The sequence below is a fragment of the Sebastes umbrosus genome, chromosome 17, assembly GCF_015220745.1.
Source record: "Sebastes umbrosus isolate fSebUmb1 chromosome 17, fSebUmb1.pri, whole genome shotgun sequence".
In the NCBI taxonomy this organism is placed as follows: Eukaryota; Metazoa; Chordata; class Actinopteri; order Perciformes; family Sebastidae; genus Sebastes; species Sebastes umbrosus.
The window spans coordinates 22,702,888-22,718,175 of record NC_051285.1 but is presented as its reverse complement, the minus strand read 5'-3'; the positions used below and the strand labels follow the sequence as shown (position 1 = coordinate 22,718,175).

The window sequence follows — 15,288 nt, the reverse complement described above, 5'->3', positions numbered from 1 at the left end:
TATGCTTTAGGTCATGGCTACTTACAGGTCGCTACCATGGCGTTGTCCCGTCTTTGTGTTGTCCTCAATTTCGTCTTACAGCTTTAACCCTTTCACAGTGTGTTTTCAGTTCAGGAAAGTTTGTTATAAGATTTTGGTCGCCTAAAAATGTCTTACTCAGCACTCGGTTGTACTTAGCTACACCCTCTCGTGTCACTTCTGGACGCAAAAAGCCAAGATGGCGACGACCAAAAACCAAGATGGCGACAGACAAAAACCAAGATGGCGATGACCAAAAACCAAGATGGCAATGACCAAAAACCAAGATGACGATGGCCAAAAACCAAGATGGGGACGATCAAAAACCAAGATGACGATGGCCAAAAATCAAGATGGCAATGGCTAAATACCAAAATGGCAACGGCCAAAATGCCGAACTTGAGACTTCAAAACGGCAGTCCACGTCCACTTATTATAGAGTCGATATGTTGAATTTATCAACGTCTCACTTGCCTCCTCCAGTGCTCATTAGTTCAGATATCATTAAACAGCCCTTCTCTGTTATGTTACCACACAGTATTTGCAAGTACAAATTATCAATGTCAGTAACCTTTTGTTTCCATATAAACATCCTGTACATAATAACTCAACAACAACAAATTACAGCGGAGGCAATATAATGTTCATATTTCATCTGCTGTTGATATGAGAAACATATTTCTTCATGGTGCTGCAGCTTTGTGTTCAGCAACAATGCAGTCTCTCTGGAGCCGGTTGAGCTCCAGTATCTTGCTCAAGGACACTTCAGCAAGCCAGACACATGCTGACACATTGGTTTGAGACATGATTCTTCAACTGAAAGGCAGTGCCCCTGTTCAGTCTTGGGCATTTGACATACTGTCATGCATTTATGCATTCACTCATTCTCCCTACTGGCTTCATTTTTGTCAGGCTCTCCGGAAGGCTGGAGCCTATCCCAGCATGCAGAGTGCATAAAGTCGAGATACTCTCCCAGGGTGAACATAGAGGCATAAAATCACTCACACTTGTACCTGTAGGCTGTTCGGAGTCTCCAGTCCTCATGACTTACTGTACTGTATACTTTTTTTGGGCTGTGGGAGGAAACTGGAGCATCCTAACCAAACCACACACAATGTGGAGGAGAGGGAAACTCCAAATGAAAAAGGTCACCCAGCTGACAGTCTCAGCCGCAAAGCCATACCACCCAAGGGTCCCAGCTGACTTTCCCTCTACTCAGCCTTAATTTAACAGGTTAATCCAGCAAATTAATGTACGGACACAACATACACTTTCTTTTTTACAGTCAATGGAGTGTCAGAGAAAAATCGAAGAACACTGACACCTTCTACTTTTTTATGGATCTTATAAAAAATAGCCAGTCAGACTTTCTACACATACTGTAGAGCAGAGATTATGGTTGTTTCAGGTGAAACACTGGTCACTCTCCAGAGCTCAGACAAAACAGTCCTGACATCCTTCACCTATGTGTGTGACAGATACAATAACAGATAAATTACCCGCTATGGCTTCTCAGAAACTATGGAACCGACAGGCGGACAGAGATGATAAACTGTGAAATGTGATATGCAGTAAGTGAGGGCTTTACTGTCCTGATAGAATCCAACTGTGCCTGTTGTAATGAGAGTTTACATCGACCTGCAGAGATTCGGGGCTCAGGAAGCAGAACTGGATGGTGCTATTACAGCTGTTAACCTGATTCTTACACTGACCATTTCAACCTCTAAGGGAGACAGTCGGACGACAAATATGAGCACCTCATGAATTTATCACCAATTTCACACGATAGAAAGATATTTTTGGAAATACGCCAACATTCTGAGATACCAAATTGTGGTTTTACATGGAGTTACATGCTGGAACAATTTCATAGAAGTCACTGTTTCAGGTCCTAACGCTAAGCTAAGCTAACAAACTGCAGCTCTCGCTTTATATTTAGAGTACAGACATGAGAGTGGATCTTATTGTCTCTGAGCAAAAAAAGCAAATTTCCCAGGATGAACTATTCCTTTAACTAGTTTATTAGCCCACATGCTACTAGCTAGCTACATTGGCTGGTTTCTGGTAGTCTTGCAAGGCCAGACCTCAAGAAAATCTGTGCGTTCCAATACCCATATACTTCCATACTATTTAGTATGCCAGAAAAAAAGATTTATAGCGTTCCAATACATAGTATGTCAAATGCAGTATGCCAAAAAATACCAGGATGTCCTACTACATTCGGTCACATTTTGCAGTATGCAGGCCAGGATGCTTTTCTGATCCACAATCCTGCGCAGTGCATATGAACAATAGGGTCAAAGTTCAAGGCGCAATGTTATGATGAAGTAGTATGTCTCAATTGTATGCATATATGCAACACTACGTACTTTGTATGGACAGCTGCAGTATGTACTAAAAGTCAAGAGAAAAAGTATGTGATTTGGAACACAGCCAAAGAGTTACAAACTTCTTTTTCCACACTGTGAAGACACATTTATTTTTAATTTGAACCTACTTCAGCAGCCACATAACTTAACAATAGCTCCACTGGGTTGTATTACTTCAACTGGTAATACCTTTTCAATTAGTTTGGTATTTTGATGAGCCTCATTGGGCCTCATTGGACTTTGCTGCAAGATCAGAGTTCTGGCATATTCAGAACTGATTCAGAACTTATCGCGTCTATAGTGTTCAACTTCTACATTCATCATATTAGCATATTAAAGTTTTATTTATACTTTTAATAATTTCAATGAACCAGAATGTTTTCATTGCTCATACTTAGGGTTGAACCAGGTGAAAAAAATATTTTACTTGTAAGACTTATTCATAGAACTGATCCAGACTGGCCGCAGGAAAAGGTGTGTGAAAACGCGATAATGCGCAAGGCAAAAAGCGTGAAATCAGAACGCTGTTCTTGCTTTAGGCGTGTCATTTGTGTGCCATGTAGTCTGTATTGACTGCAATGGAAATATGTAAATATGTTACGCTCAAAGCAAGTGAGGTAGAACAAAAAGTGAGAAAGACTGCTCATGGTGGGTGGGGGGGCAGGTGGATGGGTCCAACAAACACAGGACTTTCAACCAGGAGACCGGTGTTTTGTAAGTAACGTTAGTGACGTGTTTTTAGTGGCATTTCTGAAGCGTTTTTCGTACTTATGTTACATTGTTTCCATACGTATTGTACTTAGTTTACGTACCTATTTTAAGGCCAACCATGACGTTTTTCCTAAACCTAACTTAAGTGGTTTTGTTGCCCCACCTTATTACACGGCTTTGTTGAATACTGGATTCTGATTGGTCAAATCACAGCGTTCTATGATCTGTTATTTCTTTATAGCAGACCGTTGCTATGTATAACAGACCGTTGCTATGGACGCAGTTCTGATGTCGGACTCTGGAGGACCATTTTGGCGTCAAATTATTGACTTCTAAAGTAAGTAGCCGTGTAATAAGCGGGATAATGTACAGCTAGTGGGTCATTATTGTGAAATAAACCCTGATAGGGCGATGCTCGGTGTGCCGCATTGCCCTGTCTGGGTTTATTTCACAACAAGGACCGACTCGCTGTACATTATCCCTTACTTAATACATGCATATAATATTCCAGCCACTGCAATGCAAAACGTGACACTGAGAGGCTATCCTCTGGTGGACAGACAGGTCTTATTACACGCTTCGGCGTAACACAAGGTTGACTAATCTCAACTCAGTCTTTTTTTCCCCAATCTATTTTGGAATCTGTAGTCAGGTTTGATTTGTTCACCTGTTGTGTTATTATCACCCACCTTTTGTCTGAAATGAGTGCAAATTAGACTGGCAGAGGCTGAGATTTAAATTGCCATCTAATCAGCCTAATGCAGCATGCGAACTTACTTCCCTGCTGCTTTTAGACAGCCTTCCATTTCTAGCTTGTATTTCAGTGAGAGGTCTGTGAAATGTAAATGTTTGTATGATCCCTGCCTGTTATATCCTGCGTATCTTCATACACTAAAGCAGGACAAACTGTATCTGCCCAAAGTGTGATGTAATATCAAAATGGCTGCTGCGTGAACACAGTCCATAGCAACCAAACCACCACGTTTTATTTTAAGGCCTATCCGCGATGCTTCAAAGTAACCGTGTCCTTGTACATATCGCATTTGAAATAACACCTTGTTTAAAAGATCAACTCTTTTGTTTCCATTGTAAGGACTCTAGGCTACAGTATGCTGCGATTCCCTTTGCTCCCACTTACATGACTCTCCTTGACATTAGACAGCCGATGACGTATCGTTCATGTTTAAAATAAACTTCTTCTTCTCTTCTGCAAGCAAAGAGCTCTACCGGCGTGTTGTCGAATCCTGAGTGTACATGAGTAGACAGAAATAGACAGCCACCCACATATCATTAGGGAGATGGAGGGAGAGGGAGAGAAAGACTCACTGTGACAGTGTAGGAGAATGAAGCGGGCTGAGGCAAATATGTGTCGGTCACAGTTTGACACCACGTCCTCACGTGTTTTTGTAGCACTTGGGTTTAACAATACAAAAGCTGTATTTCTAAATATGTCTTAAGATGTTTTTGCATAAAACTTGCATGGTTTCCTAGAGAGGCAGTGCTTAATTTCCACTGAGAACAAGATAATAATTCAATTTTCCATAACTTGGAGTGTGTGGGAGGAGTGTGGGCTATCTCACTATGCTTCTCTTGTACTCTAATGGAATTAATGGTGTAGAAGGAGTCCGCTCTCTTGTGGGGTGCTGAGAAAAATATATATATTATTATTTTATGTTGTAGAAGGTGTTCTGTACTACAAGATATTTGTAAAAAAAATCTCAAGCTTCCATCTTCTTATCTAACATCTCTGTTTCATGATTCATTGTGTAGGCAGTCTACCTCTTGGCTTCACGGTTTGCATTCGTATAAAAGCACGGGCTTAGCGTTAGACCCTGCTCTTACTGGATGCCTGAGATCTATTTTTGATTTATTTTAGGTAACAAATGCATACTGATATTACTGATATATTCATATTGACAGCTGCTGTTATTTCCGAAATAATACTAATGAAATATCCACCCATCTCTGTTTGGCTCCATCCTTTCCTTGTTCTTTGACCCCTCTGCTTACAGGAAGATGCTGAATGTAAAGGTCATCGATGACGAGGAGTACGAGAAGAACAAGACTTTCACGGTTGTGTTGGAGGAGCCCATCCTGCTGGAGGTGGGACAGAGACACGGTGAGCTGAGGACACAGCAGAATGCAACAGCAACAGCAGCAGAGAGATTTTCCTCATTATTTTATGGCTGGAATAAATCTGACTTTGCATCCCCCTGTCATTTATATTTAATTTAAATTCTTGGGCTAGAGCAGTTTATATTCATTGATACAAATTCCTCTTGACTCTGGGGCAACTCTAAGGTCTAGGATGTGATCTCTTTAGTCCCTTTGGTGCATTTCATGGCCAGGCTTTATGCTGGGGGTCTCATGGTTTAAGTGATGTACTTTAAAATAGCTTGGATTAAAGTAGTTAGATCAGGGTTAGAGCTAAAAGGGACAAAGAAGTTATTCATAATTTCTCCATTTGCCGACATACCTTGCACAGTTGATCATATTTTATATCTGTTTGAAATGTACCTTAAAGGGAGATTTGTCAAGTATTTAATACTCTTATCAACATGAGAGTGGGCAAATATGCTTGCTCTATGCAAATGTATGTGTATATTTATTATTGGAAATAAATTAACAACACAAAACAATGACAAATAATGTCCAGAATAAAACAATATGCTCGAATCATAACATGGCAAACTCAAGCCCAACAGGCAACAACAGTCAGTGTGCTGACTTGACTATGATTTGCCCAAAACAGCATGTGATTAGCATAAAGTGGGCATGTCTGTAAATGGGAGACTCGTGGGTACCCATAGAACCCATTTTCATTCACATATCTTGAGGTCAGAGGATAAGGAACCCCTTTGAAATTGGCCATGCCAGCTTTTCCTCGCCGAAATTTAGCGCAAGTTTGGAGCGTTATTTAACCTCCTTTGCGACAAGCTAGTATGACATTATTGGTACCAATGGATTCCTTAGGTTTTTTATAATTTCATATGATCAGTATCTTCACTGTAGCTTTAAACCTGCTACAGCCACCAAAAGATTGATTGCATTAATGCATTAAAGAAATTAGTGTCGTTAAAACAAATTTGCATTAACGCGTTACTATCACGTTAACTTTGACAGCCCTATTGATTTTACAACAAGCATGCCCATACACACCACAATATTTAATTCAACAATGTCACAAAATGCTTAGGTCATGCAGCACTTCTTTGGTTGCATATACACACAAAAAGCATTTTAGAAATAATCAAAAACTAAAATTGAATAAGAAAAGATGGTTTGCCAGTTTTAGTAAAACTACCTGAAATGAATCAGGCAGTACTTTGAAATATAACTGACGTGTCCCGTTAACAGCAAATGTTTTAACACGAATCCTAATGTCACTTGTGACTCTTAACATGCCTAATTCTCAACAGTACACATGGAAGACTGGGTTTCATTATCAGTAGATACGGTATCTCATTTTGTAGCAAATCTCCCATGGGGGAGATACGTGCTGATAGTTTGCACACCTGTCTCTCTGCCGCAGGAGACACCAACGATAACAAGACAGCACTGGGACCGGAGGACGTGTCAAAGATGGGCTGCCCCTGTCTGGGCGAGCACACCAAGCTGGAGGTGGTAATTGAGGAGTCCTATGAATTCAAGGTAACGCAAAATAAGCAGCTTTTTTTTTTACCTCCGAGCCACACTCACCCATCACACTGATGTTTGCATATTTTGTTTGTTCATAAAAGATTTACCTGCTCGCCTCCTACTGAATACCAATCACAGCGGTTCTTTGGACTTCAGAGAGGCTGTCATAACCTTCAAATCCTTAAACTATTTTATAGACACTATGAGAGCTCATAAACAAACCAACCATGACATTTAAGAATTATTCTCCATTAATTATCCTCAGTCCAGCCTGCCCTTATTCAGTTGTTAGTTTGTTTCATTCTGCAGCACAGAGCTGGGGCAAAATGAAACACTGATATTTTCACTTTTTCACTTCACTTATGTCACAATATTTTGGGTATGACTTTATGGAATTCATATTTAATCTAATTAGACATGGGTGATAAATTATTAATGATGTGCATGGAACTAATGGCTTTGCCATTAGAGTAAGTCACTCATCATTTCAACCAGCTTGAATAGTCAAATAAGTTGAGAACATTTTATCATTTAATCGTAATTCAGCATTTAAAGGGCTACTCCATCAATTCAGTATTGCACTTCCATATATTTGGGGGATTGGGGGGTCTTGCGAGAGACAGATTAAAATAGAAATGCTCAAAATCAATGCAGCAGACGCCGAGATATCCTGACTTAAAACAAACACACAAAAACTCTGGATCCTACGTTTCCCATAATGCAACTCTCATGTTCACATTAGACCCTCCCTGCCCGTTAAATCGTTGTGTCTAGAAGGTAACCCGCAAATTACGGAAACGTGCAAAAACTCGAGCGAGACTCGCTGCCCGACAACATATCCTAACAATAACTATTTGAGGTCAATGCCTAAACTTAACCAGTCAAGATCAATGCCTAACCTTAACAATTCAAGGTCAATGCCTAACCTTAACCATTCAAGGTCAATGCCTAACCTTAACCATTCAAGATCAATGCCTAACCTTAACCATTCAAGGTCAATGCCTAACCTTAACCAGTCAAGATCAATGCCTAACCTTAACAATTCAAGGTCAATGCCTAACCTTAACCATTCAAGATCAATGCCTAACCTTAACCATTCAAGGTCAATGCCTAACCTTAACCATTCGACGTCAATGCCTAACCTTAACTATTCGAGGTCAATGCCTAACCTTAACTATTCAAGGTCAATGCCTAACCTTAACTATTCGAGGTCAATGCCTAATCTAAATATTCAAAGTCAATGCCTAACCTTAACTATTCAAGGTCAATGCCTAACCTTAACTATTCCAGGTCAATGTCTAACCTTAACTAATCGAGGTCAGTGCCTAACCTTAACTATTCGAGGTCAATGCCTAACCTTAGATATATCAGGTCAATGCCTAACCTTAAATATTCAGATCAATGCCTAACCTTAACCATCTCGCAAGAGTTTCCCAAATTGTGGGTTAGCTTCTAGACACAACCCTGTTAAATGTCCATGTCTGTCATATTCCACGCCCCTGTTTGTAACCCCATATTTCAGGCTTTCTGTTATAAATGTCTACTCTCCGATACCCAAGCTGAGAAAACATCACTATGACATCATCAGGGTTATTTTCGTAGACCTTAGAAAGCTCCTGTCAGAGCCATTTTCCAACTGTTTTGTATAGTATATTCTTGAAAAGTAAACTGGTCTCCATGTATAGAATTGGTGATGTTTCCCTTTAAGACCAATTTCAGCCGTAACATGATATTGCACTTATACTCAGGGCTCCAGTTTCATGTGCTGATACTAACGGCTCTACTTTCTGCACTGGTGTAAAGCAGCATCATGCTGGCAGTTTGCCTTTTTCCTGAGGGACAGTGGAGTTTTGTGCTACCCTGAATCTGTTTTGGTGCCTCACTGTGCCCCACAGTGGTATGAGTGGCACGGTTAATTACACCATAATTCACCCCAGCAGTATCCCTAGTCTCATATGACAGTGTTAAGATTATATTGATACTGCATATTGCGTAACTGTAAAGAGACGGCCACCTCCAACTCGTCTTTTTGCTTTTGCTTTGTTTGTCCTTGTGGCCGTCTGCAGAGCACAGTGGACAAGCTGATTAAGAAGACCAACCTGGCTCTGGTGGTGGGGAGCAGCAGCTGGAGAGAGCAGTTTGTTAGCGCTGTCACTGTCAGCGCAGGTGAGTCGCAGCGTCCCAAAATGTCTCATCTGTTCATCCCTCTGAGACCAGACCTGTGGAAGATTGAGACTGCAGGCTGGATCGAGCCCACCAGCTGCTTCTCACCGACCTCACTGTTGTGCTGGGGTTCTTTTTTTTTAGATACTTCTTTAATAAAATCCCAAATGCTCCAATTTGACATAAGCTGAATTTAAAGAAAAGGAACAATTTAACAGATAACGAATGAAAGAGCTTACAAAAAAACAAAGCCTGTTTTAATATATTTTGGCAATTCTGTTGCTGCTCCCTTTTAATCCCGACAGTTTATTAAAAATGCATGATGTGGTGAATCCCTCGCGTGGCTCACCATAAAAACTAAACTGGCCAGCTCTGCCTGGACAATTAATGGCTCTGAAATGTTTATGTAGATGAATGTGGTATGGTGAACCCTTTTTATTTTGGCCTTTCAAAAGCCGGTGACTTGGCTTTGTGAACCTTTTAGATCTGCACTAGTGCACAAAACATTTGGGCTAAAAGCTGATTTACAGTAGACACCAGAGATGTGTCATTCTGTTAATACGCTCTCTTCTCTCAGTTTCTCTCTCCGGTTGAGGTCACTCAGATTTGCAGAGTACATATATACATATATATATATATAAATAGAAAGTATGCTTCCTGCCTATATGTATGTCTCAATCACTGAGTCATAGCTATATTTACAGATTTAATGTAAGGTTCACTCCCACACATTCGTCAAATGAATTATAGGGGTTGATGGTCTTGGCTGGATTTTTCTATCAGACATGTTATCTAAGCTTGATTGAAGCATGAAGCTGGAACTATTTACCGTTTTATGATTTAAGATCAATTTCTGAACCGAGATGTGATGTCACAGCTGGATCAGGTGATACTTAAAGGTCCGGTCGGTAATGCTGAGAAACGAGCAAGAGTATGTACCTATGGCGAAAAAGCTATGGACACTACGGCGGGTGCAACAAGCATTATTAAGCCACATAAAATAAATAACCTGACACCTCTTATAGAATCAATAGTAGAATAAAACACCAAGGTAGACAGCACAGAGATTTATAGACAAACTCCACAGCAGCTGCAGCCACAAACACACATATTAAAAGGCAGGTTCGCTGATCTTGAGAAACGAGCAAGAGTACACTAGATTTTTAAAAATGATCCAACCAAAAAACCCAGCCGAGTGTTGCCAACTCTTTTCTAATGAAAGTATCTAGCAGCGCTAGCTCCAAAAGTCCCTAAATCTAGCAAGAAAATCGCCTCCAGAGCCACTCCTCCAAAATGATCATAATGAACGTAAACAACGAACATGGCTATTGTTAGTACTCACGGCAATCATCGTCGTTCAATCGTTTCATTTGGGCCGAATAAAATAATTGAACAGGCTTATTACAGTAACAGATACCAGATTTTTTTCCTTTTTTTTTCAGAGCATTTGATTTATTGATTGCTGTTGGGATGTTTCAACAAATATAACAAAAAATATATTTGAACAGCACTATCAACCCCCTTTAATATCTAATTCTCTGGTCCGATTCAGTTTTGTATACAACAGGATCAATAGGGAAGGCAGACGCAGCAAATCTATGTACGTATTTTGCATCATCCTTCATGCATCTATTCTGTCTCTGCCAGGTGATGACGATGAGGAAGAGAGCGGGGAGGAACGCTTGCCCTCCTGCTTCGACTACATAATGCACTTCCTGACAGTTTTCTGGAAAGTCCTCTTTGCTTTTGTCCCACCCACTGAGTACTGGAACGGCTGGGCCTGTTTCATCGTGTCCATTTCCCTCATTGGCGTTCTGACAGCTGTGACCGGGGACTTGGCCTCTCATTTCGGCTGCACCGTCGGTCTCAAAGACTCGGTCACCGCTGTGGTGTTCGTGGCCCTAGGCACCTCTGTTCCAGGTGGGCGTCTGTGGTGTCTATCAGCTCTAACTGCGGACCTGTCCTGGGTTTCCGTTGGGGTTTGTGTGTGCAGTAGAGGCAGCTGCTTTGGGAAGACTCGTGTAACCTCTGCCTCCGCCTGTGCTGTCACAGTAATTCTCTACTGAGCTCTTGTCTTGAACATTAACAAGCTGTAAACAAAGAAAAAGCCTGTTTCACTTTGTTATTTTCTCTGTGCTGCCTAATTGTATTCCCATTCCACTGTGTCCTACACACTGCCACAGAGAGGCACAAATGAGAATATGAAAATTAAGCTTTGACAGGTCAGTAAGCTCTGTAAGCTCCACGCACTCCTTCAAATTGGCAGAGTAGTTATCCTGGGAATCTCCCTACATGAATTAGTTAGAAGTCAATTATCAGAAAGTTACAATATCAGCAGTTAGTGGCAGTACTAGGTTATAAGTTCATTTCAGTGGGCAGAGACTTTCAGAGACATTATCTTCTTTCTACATTCGTAGTGATTTACTTTCTAAAGGACCCGTGTGTGATGCCAAGACGGGCTTTAAAGAAAACTTTGGTCCAGTTTAAATGTGTAAAATGTGTGCATGGTGTGGTTTGTAAGTAGTAATTAATGGCTTTATTAGTGGTTATCAAATTGTTTACAAATGCTCTATAGATCAGTCAGAGACATTTGTACGTACAACTTTTGGGTGGCCATGTCTCAAAAAATCCTTTTGGCTGTGGATTATTGTCCTCATTCACATCACCCTTTCTTTTTAACCCAGGAAACATGTTTGTTCGCTTTCTGGTAGAGACTCAAATGAGAAGATCGATACCACTTTCGGGTAAATATGAAGCTAAAGCCAGGTGACCGTTAGCTTAATTTAGCAACAAGACTGGAAACAGCTAGCCTGGATCTGTCCAAAGGTAACAGAATCTGCCTACCAGCACCTCTAAAGCTCATTAATGAACATGTTATACCTTGTTTATTTAATCCGTAAGTCTAAAAGCAACAATTTGCTGTTTATTTGCTGGCAGCATGCTGGTTGACCCACCAAACAACAAACCAAGAAATCCTCTTCAGCTACCTCACCTTAGCAAGGAACAAAAACACACTTTTGTCTATAACATCACCAGCTAACACCATCTAAGCTAAACTGACCAGCTGCTGGGCGTAGCTTCATATTTAACAGACAAATACGAGAGTTATCTTCTCGTCTAACTCTCCGCCAGAAGGCACATAAACTTATTAAGCTTATTAGAAAGTGAGACACCGATGAGCATTAACTAATGATTAGACACCAGCCAAAGGGATTTTTCACAACTTGGCAACCTAAAACACGTTTTTATTTATGGTCTCTAACTGATCTATAAAACGTTAATAAATGATTCGGAGTGTACATTTGCACCCGTGTGATAATTGTCACATGGCAGCCATTCGGCTATTTACACCTGGTGATAGTATTAGTAGCAATATAAAGAGCGACAAAGTACATGCAAAGAGTAGGTTGTGGTTGATGAATGGGTCAAACTCAGGACTTATACCCTTGAGACTGATGTTCGAGCCCCATGAGAAGCCTATTTTTCACTTAGCTGTTTTATTATTTTTTAAATTATTATTTTCAGTTTTCAGACGTAGTTTGGTTAGGTTTAGGCACCAAAACTACATGGTTGGGTTTAGGAAAAATAAATGCATATACTCATACAGTATCTAATGTGTGCCTGGGTTGAGTGCAAATAGCATTGTTGGTTACAGACACCTGGGTGCTTGTCTCTGCCATGATATATACACCCGGGTGTAAATAGCCACATTAGATATTCCGCTCCGGGTACAAATTAAAAAATAACAACAACAATAAAAAAGTATTGTTGGCTACTGACACCTGGGTGCTAATAGCATCTTAGCATCTGCTTGAATGATTTATTAACCATTAATAAAACAATAGTGGGGCGTTAGAGGTTAAAACACCAATTATGAACCGCGGCGTTCCTGGTTTGAATCTCTCTCTACTACACTATCGCTATCTAATAAAGCCATGCCTGTTTACTACTTATAAATATTTATCTAAAGGGTGCCTTATTATAAAGTTACCACTTTTTACCACAAAAGAACATTTATGCTCCATATCTCTTGGCTTATTTGAAATGATCTGAAGCCCTTTGTGCCCCAGAGTGACATTTTGAAGTTGTTTAATTTGCATGCGATTAAATACCTGTAATTTGTGTTCTAAAATCCCTGGTAGTGGTGGGGTTTAAGGGAGGGTCCCTATCAGAGTCTGTGCACACCACTGATCTCCATCAGTAGCTGATTTGCACAAATTCACCGGTTTCTTATTTCTGTCTTTTTGCTTAATTCATCTCTCTCCTTCTTTTACAGATACATTTGCAAGCAAAGTGGCTGCCATCCAGGACCAATACGCTGACGCCTCCATCGGCAACGTGACGGGCAGCAACGCGGTGAACGTGTTCCTGGGCATCGGGGTGGCGTGGACCATCGCGTCCGTTTACTGGCACACCAAAGGCATGCCGTTCAAGGTGAACCCGGGCTCCCTGGCCTTTTCCGTAACCGTCTACACCGTCATGGCGCTGTTTTGTGTGGTGGTGCTGCTCTACCGCCGGCGTCCCAGCGTGGCGGGCGGAGAGCTCGGGGGCCCACGGACACCCAAGCTCCTCACCTTCTTCATGTTCCTCTCCCTCTGGGGCGTCTACATCATGTTGTCCGCCCTGGAGGCTTACTGCCACATACCTGGCTTCTGAGACAGAGGGAAACGCACAGACACGGCTCCTCTCCTTGTTTTTACAGTCTACTGAACGTGTTTTCTCTCTGTTTTTGTCTATTTTCACAAAGGTTTATAACTATTTGTATCATTAGTTATTATTGATACCGCGCAATATTTGATTGACTCTGAATCTTTGGACTTTGGAACTTTGCTACCACCCGCTACGCTGTGGAGTATAGCTTTAGCCACTGAAATTAAACCTCTTCTCAACTTTTCTTCCTTTTTTTTTTTAAACACTACTGGACATTTACTATCTAATCATTACTATCAGCATAAATCGCATCAAACCTTCTGTCACTTGAAACGTAACATTTCTGGCACATGTCCTCTCTCTGTGTGGACAATTATTTGACTTCTTAAGTGTTAAGAAAGCACAAGAGTAAAGCAGTATTTTGAGGGAAAATTAAGGGTGGCGCATGGGACGACATTATACTTGACATTTGCGTACAAGGAAAGCCATTACCGAGGCCGAAGTGACATATTTGTGTGGATATTTATTACTCAATCTATACATTAATTATTCATTGTATATCATGTAAAAGATGAACATTGTGCGTGGGAGTTTTGTGAAAGAGTAGGTGTGTTTACTTTTGCACGTTATCAGATTAAGAGTTTCTCTTAGTAATCTATTTTAAAGTACTGTATGTAATATTTTGACATGGCTGTTGACGTGTTGATGTGTACCTGTACATGTGAATCACAGCTGTATCATAATCTTTTCACTGCCTGGTCCCCTCTCCCACAAAGCTTTCTCAATCAGTATCATGTTTGACATAGCCAGGGTTAAAAATGCCTTTTTTTTACAACATAAGTCTACTATGAAATATAAATTCTTTGAGCACATTTAGGATTTTTTGCGCGTGTGTAGTGTGGGTGTATGTGTGTGTGTGCGCGTGTGTGTGCGTGCACCTCTGCTCTCGAGCACAAATTGGCGAAAGGCATGGTACTATTTCGTCATTGACTCCTCAAATGGTACGGGTGTTCATGACATTCAAAAAAAAAGTGCAGTCTGAGTACGGATATGAGAAGGACACCAGTTTTCGTATCTGTCACGCTGACACTGTGAACATTTTTCAACATCACCTCTAGAAAAAGCACAGCAGAGAACAAAGGGTCACTTTTCAGACGAGTGCAGGAAGAGTTATTGGTTCCTAATCATAGCACAATCACCGAACGGGTCCATCATCTGGGATGAAAATTGTGCTAAAAGAGAAGACATGTACAGCATTTCCTGAGAGTGTCTCCTTGTGTCGCACAGCAGTTGATATTGAAGTTTATTTTAAATTTAACCTAGAATCTGTAGAGCCATATTTATTGTAACTGTATTACAGTAAAGGTATTTATATGATCAACTTTAGTTTTATTGATATGCACGTTTAATGTACAAAAAGTGGAAATAAATGTTGCTCATTTATGATGCTGTAAAATGCCTTGTTGTCTTCATTCCACATTTCAATCAATGAATGCTCTCTCAGTCTTCCAAGATTATGTCTATACAAGCACCAAAGCACATAGCTCACACAGGTTATTTAGATTTAGAATTCATCAGAATATTAACTCTTTCATTAAAGCGACGTATTGCCAAACCAGCTGGATGGTTGTCTGGGAAAGGGAACAAACACCTAAACATTAATAACAGACAAAACAAGATTTTCTGACAATATAAAGCAACCCAGTGCAACTGCTCTACAAATGACAGCTTTATAAAT

General features: G+C 40.6%; 1 protein-coding gene across 3 annotated transcripts in view; it reads left to right on the top strand.

Moving 5' to 3' along the window:
• The window catches only part of slc8a4a (solute carrier family 8 member 4a), a 63,050-nt gene extending 48,044 nt beyond the window's left edge, over nt 1-15,006 (top strand). For all 3 annotated transcript variants that reach the window (XM_037748390.1, XM_037748389.1, XM_037748388.1), the window contains exons 5-9: nt 5,111-5,217; nt 6,631-6,749; nt 8,804-8,903; nt 10,548-10,820; nt 13,177-15,006. In XM_037748390.1, the coding sequence (XP_037604318.1) occupies nt 5,111-5,217; nt 6,631-6,749; nt 8,804-8,903; nt 10,548-10,820; nt 13,177-13,556 (979 nt within the window). In that variant the 3' untranslated portion in view covers nt 13,557-15,006. The remainder of the gene's footprint in view (nt 1-5,110; nt 5,218-6,630; nt 6,750-8,803; nt 8,904-10,547; nt 10,821-13,176) is intronic.
• Nucleotides 15,007-15,288: the final 282 nt, after the last annotated feature.